The following is a 15,277-nucleotide window of genomic DNA, read 5'->3' on the forward strand; positions in this document are numbered from 1 at the left end:
TCTCTCTCTCTTTCGTTCTTTTTCTTTCTTTCTCCCTTCTCTTCCCTCCACACTCTCTTTGCAAGACTGTGAATGCTTCGGCCACTCCAACCGATGCAGCTACATCGAGCTGCTAAACACCGTCATTTGCGTGAGCTGTAAGCACAACACTAGGGGCCAGCACTGCCAGCTATGCAAGCTGGGCTACTACCGCAATACCTCAGCAGAACTGGACGATGAAAATGTGTGCATAGGTTAGTCCCCCACCGGCCCCTTTCACTGCCACCCTGCTTTGACACAAACACTCTCCTTTGCCTCACCTCCTGTCTTTGACTTGTCACCAGAGAAAGTGTCATCTTTCATCTCTCATCGCTCCCTCATCCATCCACACTCCTGCCTCCATGTCTTTCAGTGGCCCCCACATCTTCCTGTTTCGCTTCTTCTGCTCTCGCACAATGGTGGGGAGTTTTATGGAGGACGCTGGTCTTTCAGGTTTAGTCAGAAACACACTATCATGATGTTTGATTTTCAGTCATTCCTTTCGGACATGGTTTTTTAATAACTTAGACTGATTTGGGTTTGATTCAGTATTAGGGGGGGTGCTAGCTGCTAACTTGATGTAGTATGTTACAGTTGGTTTGTAGCTGCTAGCTTGTATTTATTAATATAGCGCGTTGCAGTATCTTTGTAGCTGCTAGCTTGTATTTATTAATATAGCGCGTTGCAGTATCTTTGTAGCTGCTAGCTTGTATTTAAGGGCATGCAGTGAGCCAAGCATTGATTTAAAGCTAGAATGATCTGATTTGCAGATATATAAGAATAGATCATGTGCACAAACTAATTGAAACACCTTAAACTCATTTATGTACATAAAACATGAAGCTAAAGCCAGCAACATTACTGTATATATAATAGGAGATATATCGCTTCTATCATTTGTTTAATTCGTACAAAACTGAACTGTAAAAGCGGCTCGGACAGTGGCAGGCTAGCTGTTTTCTCCTGTTTCCAATCTTTATGCTATAATTTCCCAAAATGTCATCCTTAGTAACTAACATATCATTTGCGAACAATGGACATGTATTTATACTATTAAGCGTGTAACTTCTTGCTTGTCTAAAAACCAACATAACATTACAGCCTACTAGTATTTAAGTTATGACTTGCCTGTGAAGACAGTGTCACCTTTGTAGCTGTGATGTCAAAGTTGAAAGGCCATTTTCATCTGGTGTGTTGTCCATGACCTCTATGCAGGCATTCATACACTGCATCATCTGTTTTTCTTACTTGTAAAAATGTGTGAAAATTGCATTTCACATAGTTCATAAGGCCATAGTTTGGTTCCCTATTGGTTTCTTTAGTTAGCATGTGAAGTGTGAGTTCTTAGTGCCAGGTGCATTTGTGAGTCCTGAGGGGGGAGTCTGACAAGCAACAAGAGTTCTGAGAGAAATGTCGCAGGGAAGTCACACCGCCAGTCAGAGGTGCCACGCAAGTGCATATGTCATATACATGAAATGGCCTCAAGAGTAGCAGCTGAAACCTGTCACGAGGCATTAAGAGTCACAGAGGCCGTTACCTTGTGCCAAACTCGCTGTCACCCTGCCTCTCTCTCGCTGACCCGCCATTTTGTCACTTGGTGTCACCTCTCTCCTCTTGCTTGACCCCCGGAGGCCACTCGGGTGCAGCCACGTGCAGCCAGCACAGCCACAGAAGGTGCGATGTGATGGTCAGGGACTGTCAAAATAGGTGTCACTTTGACTGCAGAGTGCTGTGGAAAGCTGGAAGGTCAGTTGAGCGTAGGACACTAGAGACTTAACAGGTTGTTTTTTTTATAGAGAATGTTTTTTTAAGTATATTCCAAATCTAATTGTGGCTAATGACGATTCTCTTCTGTCAATGGTTAAAGGTAATTTTAAGATTATGCAAAATTCTTAGACAATTTTTACATCCATTTGAAAATAAGAGAATTAAAGAACATATTACAACAATGCCCATTTCAATGCGCCGTACTCTCATTCCACTAAAACCCTAACATTCACTCTTTGTCTTTGTTTCTTGCTCATCACATTTCCTGTCTCCTCTTTCCATCTTTTCCTATGTAAACCTGTATGAATGAATCCAACTTTAGAAAAGCATGTGCAGATTAGCCCACTTTGCTCATCTTAAATCAAAGCTACTGATAATTTTTTGCATATTTGCTCATTGCACGTTGTATAGCTATATAACAGTAAAATGATTTCTATAATAATTGCAAATATGCTGTAATTAATACAAAGTGTTCATGCATCTAGCATAAGTCATTCTTTTATCATTCTGTCTCCATTACAGTTGAAATGGTAGCATTTTTTTCTGTATGAGTCTTTAAATCTATTCCCTTTTCTTACTAGTTAAAAATTATCAAGCGCCTTGTTGTAATAGTTGAGCTCACTGTATATTTGAGCTTGAGGAATGTGGTCAGTGCTGTGAAAATCTTAGACGTGTGCCGGGAAGTGAAAGCACCACCCTGTTTCCAGCCTGTGTGTGTATGTGTGTGTCTTGTTTTTCCAGAGTGTAATTGTAATCCCTTTGGCTCAGTCAGTGATCGCTGTAATGGCACAGGATTTTGTATATGTAAGGAGGGCACTACAGGGCCTAAGTGTCAGCAGTGTCTACCCGGCTATTTGTGGGACGATGGCTGCAAATGTAAGTAAAACCACAAACCTCTCCACGCAGCTCCCGACTGTTGTCCCCCATCAGCTCTGTCTCTCTCTGCTATCTCTCTCTGATTTCTTCTCTCTCTCTGTGATTCCTGAGCTTTGGCTGGAAGAATATGCTGCACATGCGCAGGACTGCCCAGCTGCCTTGACAAATACAGACCTAACCCATAACATGAGCTAACTCAATATCAAAGCCATTTGATTCACTAACTGAACCTGCATTTCACACTTGCTGCGGCTGCGTTAACAATATATATATCAGCAGGTGCCCTATATGGCTCAAATAGAGAAAACGCAATGGCATGGCATGGTGCATGCTGCTTGGTAACTCAGTTATCCAGCCATGTCGCACACCAACAAAACAACAGCTGAGTCAATATTGACTGCTTGACAGGCTGCCTGTGATCTGTTTGAGTAGCCATCACCCCCTTGCCAGTCCACAACAGGACAATGTCATCCAACACTAACATTTTTCAAACGAGAATGCAGGTCATTTTGAGTTCCAGCCCATTTATTACTGTCTACTGTTTATATTCCCCCCAGCCATTTTGCAATGCATGCTCTGTGTAGTCATTTGTTTTCAAATGTCACCAATTTTTCATTGTTTCTCTCAAATCAAACTTCGGTGACAAACATACAGGAGGCAGCCATAAGTCATAAGTCCACGCCTCATGAGCAGGGATTCTAACATCTTCTAACATGACAGTGTAAAGAAGGAACTTTGAGATACAAAATTACCATGGCAAACACTGTTTATGCTGCATATTTTTGACTAATGCACTTGCAGTATGGGCACAAATGATCTGGCCCATTTTGGAGCAGTCTCACTTGTCTTGTGCTGGTTGAAAAACTTACATAGCTTATTGTCAGACCAGCTAATAATTGCTGCTAATTAGCATTTGACCAACCATGACCCATCTTTGTGTCACTGTTTGTAACTGTGATTAAGTTATGTCAGATTTATAGACCTTTTTCCACAAGGTGGTGACATCTATTTGCCTTCCTCCTGTAGCACAACATTAATCTCTATCCTGGCCAACAAAGGCGTCCTAAATAAGGCGCCTCAACATTGTAAGGTGACATGATTTTAAGGAATTAATTTCTTCTTCTTCCTGTGGATGTAAGGGGATAGCCAGTATAATAATGTCATGAAGAATGTCAGCGATTGGTGAAAAGTTGTATCTGTTTTGTATGAAGTATTCATCCAATCACAGAGCCTAAAATATTTTTTAATCCAATTAGTCAGGCACAGCAGAATAAATGCACAACATACACATTGCGAAAAGATAAATCACAGCTTAGTCTGTTTTGTGATGATTACTCAAACAGAGATAGGTATTGAAGGAAGATTATTTTTTAAGTATAGAAGGAAGAATGTAAAGTAGAGGAACTACTTGTCCATTTGCACAAACATTTGTTATATTTTTTTCAGTAAATTTTTTTAAACCTGCAACAGTTTTTGTATGAATATTGAAAAAAAAAGCTTGCATAATTTAGCTGGAATATTTCTCAATGTTAATAAAATACCATACCACATTATGTGACTCAGGAAGGCCAGACAGATATCTGTGGATGACTCTCACCCACTAAACTCTGAGTTTGCGTCGCTCCCGTCTGGCCGTCGATTCAGGGTCCCGAGGGCGAGCCGGAAAATTTATAAGAGGTCCTTTGTTCCCCATGCCGTAGAGGCACTGAATGCAAAATGACTGCAATATAAAAGAAAAGGTATTTTGAAATATATTCTCTTGTAGGCTGTATCCTACCTCCTCTCCTGCTGCTGTTTCTGCCCATTGCACAATTGTTGTTTTATGTTTAATGGTGTGTAGTATTAGTGTGCTGTATGTTTAATGTTGATAACATCCAGTGTCATGGTTGTGTTTTAATGTTTTGGAGAGGCTAAAGACAAATTTCCACCAAAGTGGGCAATAAAGTCTTATCTTATACAGTTTGTAATAAATATAATGTTGAACAACTGATGAGCTATGGATCTCACTTGGTAAATAACAGGTTGTGATGTCAGTCCCTCAAAATAATAGAGCAATGGGTTTTTAGTAAATTGCTAGTGTCGAACAGTACAAGGAGAAATCCATCATCTAAAAGGCAAAGATACCAGAGTTTTCTGCTCTGACAGTAGCTACAATTGACCACAATGCACTAAAGGATGCAGTGTATGCAGCTTGAAACTTTGGCCTTTTTTAGTCCGCAACATGTAAATAAAAGTGCTTTTAAAGTCTGATTTAAATTCAGTGTCAAATAAATAATCCGTTTATTTTAGCAGTACCCGACACAGATGCATGTTCATTAAAATGCACTGTTTTTGACTAATATATTCAGCGTGTATCGTGTGAATACACAATGTCGGCACACAGATCTGTTCCTACACAAAAGGTTGAGGTGAAGGCATAGGTTGGTCTGGCTCACATCACATGTCATGTGTGTGTCATATGTCTGTCATAAATACATAGGCAGACTCACTACTCAGTAAATACTGGCAATGGTGAGCTGTACAACAGCTGTTATTTAAGGTTCACAAGTAATAAGAAAAGTAAAAAAAGAAAGTGAAATTAAAAAATATGTTTTCATGCAGGGCCGAGTCAAACAGATGGGAAGTGACACACAGCGAGACAGAGCACACAATGGATCAGTAGTTTTATTTGTCAGATTAGTTACTAAGCAGTGATTAGAAAATCAAACACAAATTATTGTGGGAAGTGTTTGTATGTTGTCAAAACATGTATGCCTTAAACTTTCACTCTTCCTACAATACGACTCTGGAGGTTTACTGCAACACTTGAAAACTGAAGAAAAAAAGAAGTAGATATCCATTTTATTTACATGAAAGATATGTATTCTTTTGTGATTGAATTAGAGTTTATTCCCTAGCATGTTTTACTACATTTCCCAGAATGCCTTTCAGAGAAAGAAAGGTGTTCTCTGTGCTGTACATGTGTAGTAATAGTAATAGCAATATTAGAAAGAGAAAAATGGTGTGATCTTATATTTGGCCCAGGTGAAAAGTGCACTGGGTTTTAAACTCTACTATACCGACAATCAACAAACATGAAACCCCTGACTGCATTGCATTCTGGTCTACTGAGGCCACGGAGGAGAATTAGTATTTCTGCCTCTGCTATGGATTTTTCCATGTACTGTTGTTGATGTATTAGTAGCTAAAATAAATCCCTAACTGCTCTGGCAATAACTTAAAAATCCGTTTTCTATGGGAATTAGAAAAATAACTGGCTCGAAAGTGGAAAATACACATTCATTGAATTTGTTCTCACATTGGCTGCACAAAATGTGGTATACACAAAGTATCAAAATGGGAAACCCCTGAAACAGTGCCTGCCCAAGGAGCTACTAGCGCCTGAGTTGTTCCTTGACTGAAATAGACTGAAAACTTTTCAGTCTTGACCACTTCTTGCTTCCCTGCTGCAGTATTTACGTGCATGGACAAAACTCTATCTGCATGCAGACTGAAGAATGCAATTAAAACTAAAATCTCTCGTCAAACACATCCCAGTCCCAGACAATCACACCTAGTTCATTGGCCCCCTCTCTAAATATTATCACTCATATCAAAAGCAAACGCTACAAATCTTTTCATTTACTGCCTCTGCTGGCTCTGTTTACACGTCGAGAAATTGTTAATGTGGGAGATTAAAGAGAGATAAAGGTGCCGAGCTCTCAGAATAATTCATCCTACCCCAATTGAGTTTTCAGACTTTCAACACAATCTTTTACTCATAGAATACCCATTTTCAGTGTATTAAAACATAATGCCGTATATCTGCTGCCTCCAGTTTTGCTCTCCCTTTCACAGTATTAGTACCTTTAATCTTAACACTGTTATACATCTATGACAAACTTGCTTCTGATGTTGTAAGAAATCTATATCTCTGTTTCATTTTGGACTTTAGCATTGCTTAATTAGCAGCAAATGAAGCGCTTTGCCTGCAGGGGTCGGCAATTACCTGAACTTTACTTTGTCAACTGAACATGCTATGCAGTGTTGAGCATCATGCATAATTAAAAAGTAGGTGTTTGCCTTAAAATGAAGATTCACTCTCAATATCTAAACACAATACACATCAAGCTAGCAAGGGCTGCTTCCCCTAATTGGAAACTGCTGAAAGCTGGAAGTCAGTATAACATGACAACATTTTCATTTCTGAATGACCCATGCCTTTAAAACTACCTCTCTGTCTTTCCACTTATAAAAGAAATAGGCTATTTTCCCCACTTCATGTTTTGCTGTATTTGGGCTTAGCCTACTTTCTGGAAGACAATGCACCAGTTCTAAATCGAGGCTAAATGCAACCTGAGGAGAGTATCCATGCTGCTGAAGTTAGCAGTCAGCCTTTCCACATAGCTATTGTTAGCCAAAATTAATTTCTAAAACCAACTCAACTCATACTCACTACGGTAGGCTCTGCACTTATTTGACACTGGAGTCATACTGTTTGTTGGCTACCAGCTGAAGCTAGCAATAGGTGAAATTAGCTAGCTAAGGCTACTAATGATAGTAGGCTAGATAAAGCTTGTTTGACACTGGAGTCATATTGTTTTGTTGTCGCTTTTAGCGACTTTAGAGTGAAAAAAACGTTCTTTCGCTGTATGTTTTGTTGGTAAATGTGAGATGTTTGAATCACACGTCTTGTCGTTTATGGAACTCACGCAACTTTGAGGAAAGGCCCGCCATTCAATAGCATTCACACGCTACAATTGGCCAGGCGTCCGTGCTTATGCAAGGTAACGTAACCCGATTTGTTCAAGTCCTATCCCCTGACCAATCGGCTGTCCTAACCTTAACCACTCGAGGTCAATGCCTAACTTCAACCAATCTGGCTGCTTCGTAGGGCGGGACTTGCCTAGAAGTTACGTGGGATCCATAATAACGCCTCGTCTTCATATCAGAAACAAGGTAATACATTTGGCGACGTACGTGTGTTACATCAACCCGTTCTCACACCCTCTTGGTCAGTGGCTCTCAGCGTCACATACAAATACATAAACGCACTGCAAATAAAAAAACGATGCAAAAAGAAAAGCACGCAAACCCCGAAAAAAGAAGCGATGCAAAAAGAAAAACAACTTCATTAATTTGACAACACATGCACAGCATTCAGCAAACGCACTGCAAATATCACAACACAACCAAATACATAAACGCGCTGCAAATACACACAACACAACCAAATAGATAAACGCGCTGCAAATATGAAACGATGCAAAAAGAAAAGCACACAAACCCAGAAAACAAATGCAACAAAAAAACGCTGCATCCAGATTACACAACGGAAGTTCTCCAGGCCTCTAGGGGGAGCAACTAGTGGAACAGCTGGATTTTCGACCCCACATGGAGGGAGGGAGGGAGAAAGAGAGAGAGAGAGAGAGAGAGAGAGAGAGAGAGAGAGAGAGAGAGAGAGCAACTGCATAGACTGTAAATATTAAGTCTATGTTTGAGATCTGTTTTCTCTCGTTTGGTGGGTGTGTCTCGGCTCAGGTCACAGGTGATACTCAATCAGCAGAGACGTCTGTAAACTCGTGGTGATAAAACATTTAAAACTGCATCAGCGTTTAACGTTGACGTTTAATTGTTTAATTTCGAAGTCCGAAAGGCGCATTACTGAAGTATAGGCCTCCTCAAGTGTAATACTGTGATTATACAACAACGGTTATCAACAAAATAAGTGATCAATCTGTATTCATATTGTGGAACAATTCACTCTTGAAATACAAAAACCAGACAGGATTTATAGTCCCTCCCTGTTAGTAAACCAGCCAATTTACCGTGGGATTTATCAAACTGAATAAATCCAGCTCGCACATATAAACACAATACTGCTTTGCTAACTCCATCATGTTGTAACTAAGACATCTGCTGAACAAGTTATTGTATTCATTAGCATGATTACCATACTGTTTAGTTAACAAACATCCAAAACACCAAAGTACGAAGACATAGGGACCAGACGCAAGCTTTTACTTTGAAAAGCCGAAGCTCGGGGACGACACCACACGGGATGGCATGAGACGGGAGCATAGACTGTATATTATTAATATGTTATGTTATTAATAATAATAATATGAATTTAATATACAGTCTATGGAGTTCTCCAGGCTGCAGCCATACCCGACTCTAATAAAAAGGCAGAGTGCTCTCTCCCCGTGGGGTCGAAAATCCAGCTGTTCCACTTAGCTGCTCCCTCTAGAGGCCTGGAGAACTTCCGTTGTGTAATCTGGATGCTGCGTTTTTTTGTTGCATTTGTTTTCTGGGTTTGTGTGTTTCTCTTTTTGCATCGTTTCATATTTGCAGTGCGTTTATGTATTTGGTTGTGTTGTGTGTATTTGCAGCGCGTTTATGTATTTGGTTGTGTTGTGTGTCTTTGCAGCGCGTTTATGTATTTGGTTGTGTTGTGTGTCTTTGCAGCGCGTTTATGTATTTGGTTGTGTTGTGATATTTGCAGTGCGTTTGCTGAATGCTGCGCATATGTTGTCAAATTAATGAAGTTGTTTTTCTTTTTGCATCGCTTCTTTTTTCGGGGTTTGCGTGCTTTTCTTTTTGCATCGTTTTTTATTTGCAGTGCGTTTATGTATTTGGTTGTGTTGTGGCATTTACAGCGCATTTGCTGAATGCTGCGCATGTGTTGTCAAATTAATGAAGATGTTTTCTTAATTTGCTTGTGTTTTGTCTATTTGCGTGTGTTTTCTTAAGTTGCAGGGTGTCTGCCCCTGTCGGACACCGTAATTTTAGAGCATAGAAGGAATACAAATTACCTTGAACATCTTTAGAAATACATGTTAGCATTTTACCATTAAAGCAAGGAGAGATAAGATGCACAAGATGAAAGGTCACTGTCTAATTAATATAGTCTCTCCCATGTACTGATCATATCAAGGCCTCTTTGGGAAAAACATGACTCTTTAATTAATACATTGCTCGTCCTTGTCATCTTAAAGGAGACATTTCTATTACCAAGTTTAGCTGCCTCATCATGAGGAGAAAACCAAGAGAATAATAGCTTTCCAAGTTGGAGGAAAAAAAAGACAAAGATAGAGTTCAAATGTCTTATTTGGATCTTGTTGTGCATGGTAATTGTTGAGCTGTGGCCTGAAGCAAAAACGTACTGAGCCAAACAGCAGCTCTCTTATTTTCTCCTACAAAAAAGACGTGGCACAAATGGGATTCGTAGAGTCAATGTTTCTTAACAAACCTCCCATCAAAGCCTTATTTGGCTATTCCTGGGAGACAGCATGCATCCAATCCTGAGTATTAGAAGGGAGGCCTGATATTTGTTATTGTGATATTGATGTCCCATACAGTGCATAGATTGCTCACCACATTGTTTTCCACTCCCATAAAGGTCTGAAATGGGCAGAAGTGGCCCCTGTGTTTATCACTGTTTATTTGTCTCTGTTGGTTTATTAGTTTGTGCGGCGCTGCTTTGTTTGCCTCCAGCTTGCTTGACAGCTTGCCTCCACTGGGAATAGAGTGGCCTCGGTGTCCCAGCTCTAAATATACAACAATTTTCACCTGACGTTCAGTTTGTCTAAAGACACTGTTGTTTGGGGAAAGTCTGTCAGCCTTTGTGGATTTATGTGCAGTAACATCGCTGATGGGACAGGGCTGTAATCAACTTTGTTATTAGAGAAATGGAAATGATTAAAAGGAAATTTCCTCACACTACAGACAAAAGGATTATGTTTACATTAAAAGAGACAAGCTTTCTTTTTTGTATCTTTTAAAGGTGTCATGATGTTCAATTGCATGTCATATTATTATAGGTGTGAAATTATATAGAGATTTATTCTGTAAATGAGAATGAATCAGCACACTGTGAAAATGTGAAAATCTTTTCTAACATTAAACTAGGATACTAGATGCGATTAAAGAGCCCTTTAAACCCACAATGTGCATATGTTTGATGTATTAAAATGATCGTGATGGCACAAGTTTTTCAGTGTAGAAAAATGACACAATCCTTGAAAATATGTGTTGAAAATTTCTATACATGTGTGCTTTTACCAACAGATTTATACTAACAATACTAACCTGTTATCGTCTAATTTTACCTGATGTAATTAAGATGCATGCATTGCAAAGGTTGCCTTAAAGAATAATATATAATTCATATCCGAGATGTTTTGCAAATCCAGTATATTGCATAATGAAATGTTTAAGCAATAGTTCTACATTTTTTGGTTTGGCTTATTTGCCTAATTGCAGAGAATAAGATGAGAATATTGATACCACTCTTACTTCTGTACAGTAAATATGAAGCCGGAGGCAGCGGACGATTATTGTGTAAAACGACAATTTGCAGTTTTACAGGGGTTTATGTTTATGTGTCTTGGCTAGGGAAAGTTACCAAGCAACCAGCAGATAATCCTGGAAGTTACTGGCACAAAAACAACTCGTAAAACTGTGAAATGTCTTTGTTACACTTCAGATTTTGTACAGATTAAACAAGACTTATAAACTAAACTAAGCTAACCGGCTGCTGTCTCTAGCTCCATATTTAAAGGAACACGCCGACTTATTGGGACTTCAGCTTATTCACCGTAACCCCCAGAGTTAGATAAGTCCATACATACCCTTCTCATCTCCGTGCGTGTTGTAACTCTGTCTGACGCACCCACCGGTAGCTTAGCCTAGCACGGATCATGAAGGTAATTGGTTCCAACTAGCCTACTGCTCCGAATAAGTGACAAAATAACACCAACATGTTCCTATTTACATGTTGTGATTTGTATAGTCACAGTATGTACAAATAACAAGGTCACATGAGACACAGCCATCTTCTAACCGTATATAAACTGGGAACTATATTCTTAGAAAGGCGAAGCACTGCTACTTCTGCTACTTGGGCGGAGTGATATGCTTGCAGCACCTGAGAAGCCCCAGGCAGAGAGTAGAAATGCTTCACCTTTCTGAGAATATAGTTCCCAGTTTATATACGGTTAGAAGATGGATGTGTCTCATGTGACCTTGTTATTTGTACACACATGTAAATAGGAACATGTTGGTGTTATTTTGTCACTTATTCAGAGCAGTAGGCTAGTTGGAACCGGTTACCTTCAGAATCCGTGCTAGGCTAAGCTACCGGTGGAACCGTCAGACAGAGTTACAACACGCACGGAGATGAGAAGGGTATGTATGGACTTATCTAACTCTGGGGGTTATGGTGAATACGCTAAAGTCCCAATAAGTCGGCGTGTTCCTTTAACATACAGTTATTAAAGGGCATCGATCTTCTTATCAACATGTAACTCGCGAGAAGAAATTGAATAAGCCTATTTCCCAAAATGTCAAACTATTCCTGTAGGAGTTCAGCTAAATCAAATCTCAAAAAAAAAATACAGGTACACTTTACTTGAAGAAAACATTTAGTGAGTTGTTGATTTGTTAGAATGAGAGCATGAGAGAATTCCCAATTTCCCCACAGGGCTTATTTAAGTTTCATTTTAATGTGGCAGCCGAGTAGATAATTAAATTATATGAAATCAACTTGATTTGATTATGATATGCTTTTGATGAAGCACAGTGCACTTCAAGTAAAGTGTCACCCAAAAATGTGTTGCATGTTTGACTCTCACTCCTCTCTCCTGTCTTTACATTGCTCCCGTCGCAGCCCGGGTGTGTGACAACGAGCTCCTGCGCTGCCAAAATGGCGGAGTGTGTGTCAACAACGTCCGCTGCAGCTGTCCCTCAGACTACTCAGGCCTGCTGTGTGAGAAGCCCCGCTGCGAGTCGGAGCTGGGGGGCTGCGGGGGCCCCAATTCGGGCCAGGCCCCACTGACGCCTCCATCAACCCCCAGGCTGCTGCTGCTGCTGCTGCTGCTGGGCTCGGCACTGCGGAGAGACGCCTCCTACTGGCCCGCTGTGCTCTGAAGAGACCCATGACCTGGTGGGAGTGATAAACTCCCCATCGCCTTCACTTTAACCTTCCCATCCCACCTTTCAAATAATCAACAACCATTAAACAAGAACAACCATGAGCTTTCTGGACTGTACTGTAACGAGCTTCTCCGCCGCCAGACTCAATGGACACTCGCGCTGACAATAAAGGGAATGTGACAGACACATGAGTGCAAAAAAAACTTTTCATTTAATTTCAAAGAATATATAGAAATGAAAATAAAAGATATACTTCTAAAAATGCCAGATATTATAAGAAAAAGAGCATTTGCCTAATAAGAATAAAATGTGCAAAGAACAATGAGCCCCCCCTCCCTTTCTAAGCCATACCAGGTACTTGAGCTCCTTCCAGTTTGAGAAGGGATAACTGAGGATGACAGACTCGTTCACGTCCTCTCTTATTGCCACGGCAACAACAGCTGCAGACCAATCAGCTCTTGAACGAGCCGGCAGTGGCCGCCGATACACCCCCCCCACTCCCCACCCCATACCCCCCCCCCACGCGGGACGCTTCTGCGATTTAATGTTGGCTGGACTGATGCCGAGGAAATCTCAAAGAAACTGTCCCCACTGAATGGCTGACTGACTGGCCTCCAAAACATAACCGTTTTACTTCAATACAACGACAGACATAAAGCGGAGAACACACAGGGAGCATTCTTTGCTGTCAGTGCATTGTGGATAGAAGGAAATCCGCCCGGACTGCCACTTTGTGACACGAAAAACCTCGTCCATGTCGACCCCTCTCTAGCATCTGTCTCTCCTTTCGAGCTCTATCTCATTCTCCCTCCTGTTCATCCTCCCTTCCTCTCCTTTCCTCCGATCGCCAATTCCCCCCCCCCCCCCTGCCATGCTGCCACAGACCTGTGCTTTCGTGAACGTTACTCTGTAAACCTTTGTTGGTTGAAAGATTCTTTTGTCCGATGTTAGTGATGCACATGTGTAAGAAGCCCCTTCCCCTCCCCCTCCTTTCCTCTCTTGCAAAAAGAAACTCCAATGAAGCTGTCTGATTCTTTTTCTATCTATAGAGCCACCACGCTCCCTTACGATCATGGTCCGAGGATAGTTTTCACCTGAGCAGACGAGAAGTGCATAACAAAACATCGGTGTATTTGCAAATTCTTTTCTCGACAGAGCAAAAAAAAAAAAAAAAAAAAAAAAGAGTCATGTAGTCCTTTTGTATCTTTGCCGAACTGTGGTTGAAAAAAGACAACCTTTAATGTACCTATTTAAAACATCCAAATGCAGAAGCAATTGTTTATGGGTTTTCTTTTTTTTTATTTCCATTTCTTTCATTCACCTATTTTATTTGTTAATATTACTTTGAGTTGTGCGGTTGATTTTCCTTTGTATTGGCAACGTGCTGGCATCAAAGAATATCAGTTTACATATACAGTATTAATAAAGTGTAATAAAATCCCACCAAAGGACATTATAAATGTTTTGTTCTTGCTTTAACACTTGAGAATTTAAGTGAATAAAAGTTGAAACAACTAAACTGTGTTGATAATTTGTTGATCGCAGGAAGGTACATCATTTTGTTATTGATCTGAGATGTGAATGTCGGACTTTTTTGGAAACTATGAGATTATAGATGGAAATAGGGATGTCCTGATTGTGTTTCTTTGCTCCTGGTCCTGATTAGAATCTTTGACTGTCGAACAAATCCAATACGATCCAATTGCTTTTTGTAACACGTAAATTTATAGGCCCATAATTTCTAAATCAATTCCTAATAATTTCCTCTAAAGAACCATGTAATTTGGTACCAATTAAAGTAAAACTAGACACAGTGTTAGTGCTAGAGTTACCTGAGAATAAATGCACCTTTTCTCTCAAGGACATTCCTATTCTCCCTTTAATTTATACCAAATGACATCCTCTTCTTTCCAGGAAACTTCTTACAAAGTATTAGAAAATTACAGACCTTTGAAATAAATAAAGCATTACCTTTAAACTACAAAACATTGTACAGGAACTTAGTGGCATTAACAAATGGTTTGTTATTAACTCATTCAAATATATATGTTTTATTAATTTAAAGTCAATTTAAAGTAAAGTTCTAATATCTCATTTTCAGTCCCTGTAATCCATACAACATTACTTTAACAATGTATGTGGGGGCAGCTTCATGTAAGGTCAGTACAGTAGAAGCCACGGCTGTAATTTATTTCTGTCAGTTGAAGAACTGAATTATCAAGATAAGACAATCTCAATGGAAAAACTAATCTGACTGTAACATTTGTCGGTGCGATATTTTTGATTCAATTTAATATCTTAAATTTATTGAACTTGTTTTCTCGAGTTCAGTGAATCTAACTCTGGTTTCACATTTTCACAACTACAGTTATAGGATGACTGAACTAGTTATATCAAGTTCAGTGAACTCTAACTTTTTTACTTTAATAAATCATCTTTTTGTTTTACAGTGTATGTTTTTGTTGACATTTTCCTTCATTTTCTAGCTGCACAGCATACTGAGGCTACATTAACATTCCATTAAAATACAGTAAGATGAGTAAAGGAATAGTACCTGCATCTCAGGCTTTCTCTGATGGTTTCCTACAATATGTTGTATACTTTGGTGTAGTCTTGTGATACGTATCTGTGCAGGGGAGGATCAGTGTGGATCTGCTGTGGCAGGAAGCTCTCTTCATCTCCGGTGTGAACTAAATACGGT

General features: G+C 39.9%; 1 protein-coding gene across 13 annotated transcripts in view; it reads left to right on the forward strand.

Annotated features, from left to right (window-relative positions):
* The window catches only part of ntng1a (netrin g1a), a 122,840-nt gene extending 108,745 nt beyond the window's left edge, over nucleotides 1-14,095 (forward strand). For 6 of the 13 annotated variants that reach the window (XM_035999522.1, XM_035999529.1, XM_035999545.1 and 3 more), the window contains 2 exons: nucleotides 12,311-12,583; nucleotides 12,617-14,095. In XM_035999522.1, coding sequence (XP_035855415.1) covers nucleotides 12,311-12,570 — 260 coding nt within the window. In that variant the 3' untranslated portion in view covers nucleotides 12,571-12,583; nucleotides 12,617-14,095. Of the gene's footprint in view, nucleotides 1-65; nucleotides 234-2,526; nucleotides 2,662-12,310; nucleotides 12,584-12,616 lie in introns of all 13 variants that reach the window. The other 7 variants (XM_035999505.1, XM_035999553.1, XM_035999501.1 and 4 more) reach the window with 3 other exon arrangements.
* The last annotated feature ends 1,182 nt before the right edge of the window (nucleotides 14,096-15,277 follow it).

The sequence above is a fragment of the Sander lucioperca genome, chromosome 1, assembly GCF_008315115.2.
Source record: "Sander lucioperca isolate FBNREF2018 chromosome 1, SLUC_FBN_1.2, whole genome shotgun sequence".
Taxonomy (NCBI): Eukaryota; Metazoa; Chordata; class Actinopteri; order Perciformes; family Percidae; genus Sander; species Sander lucioperca.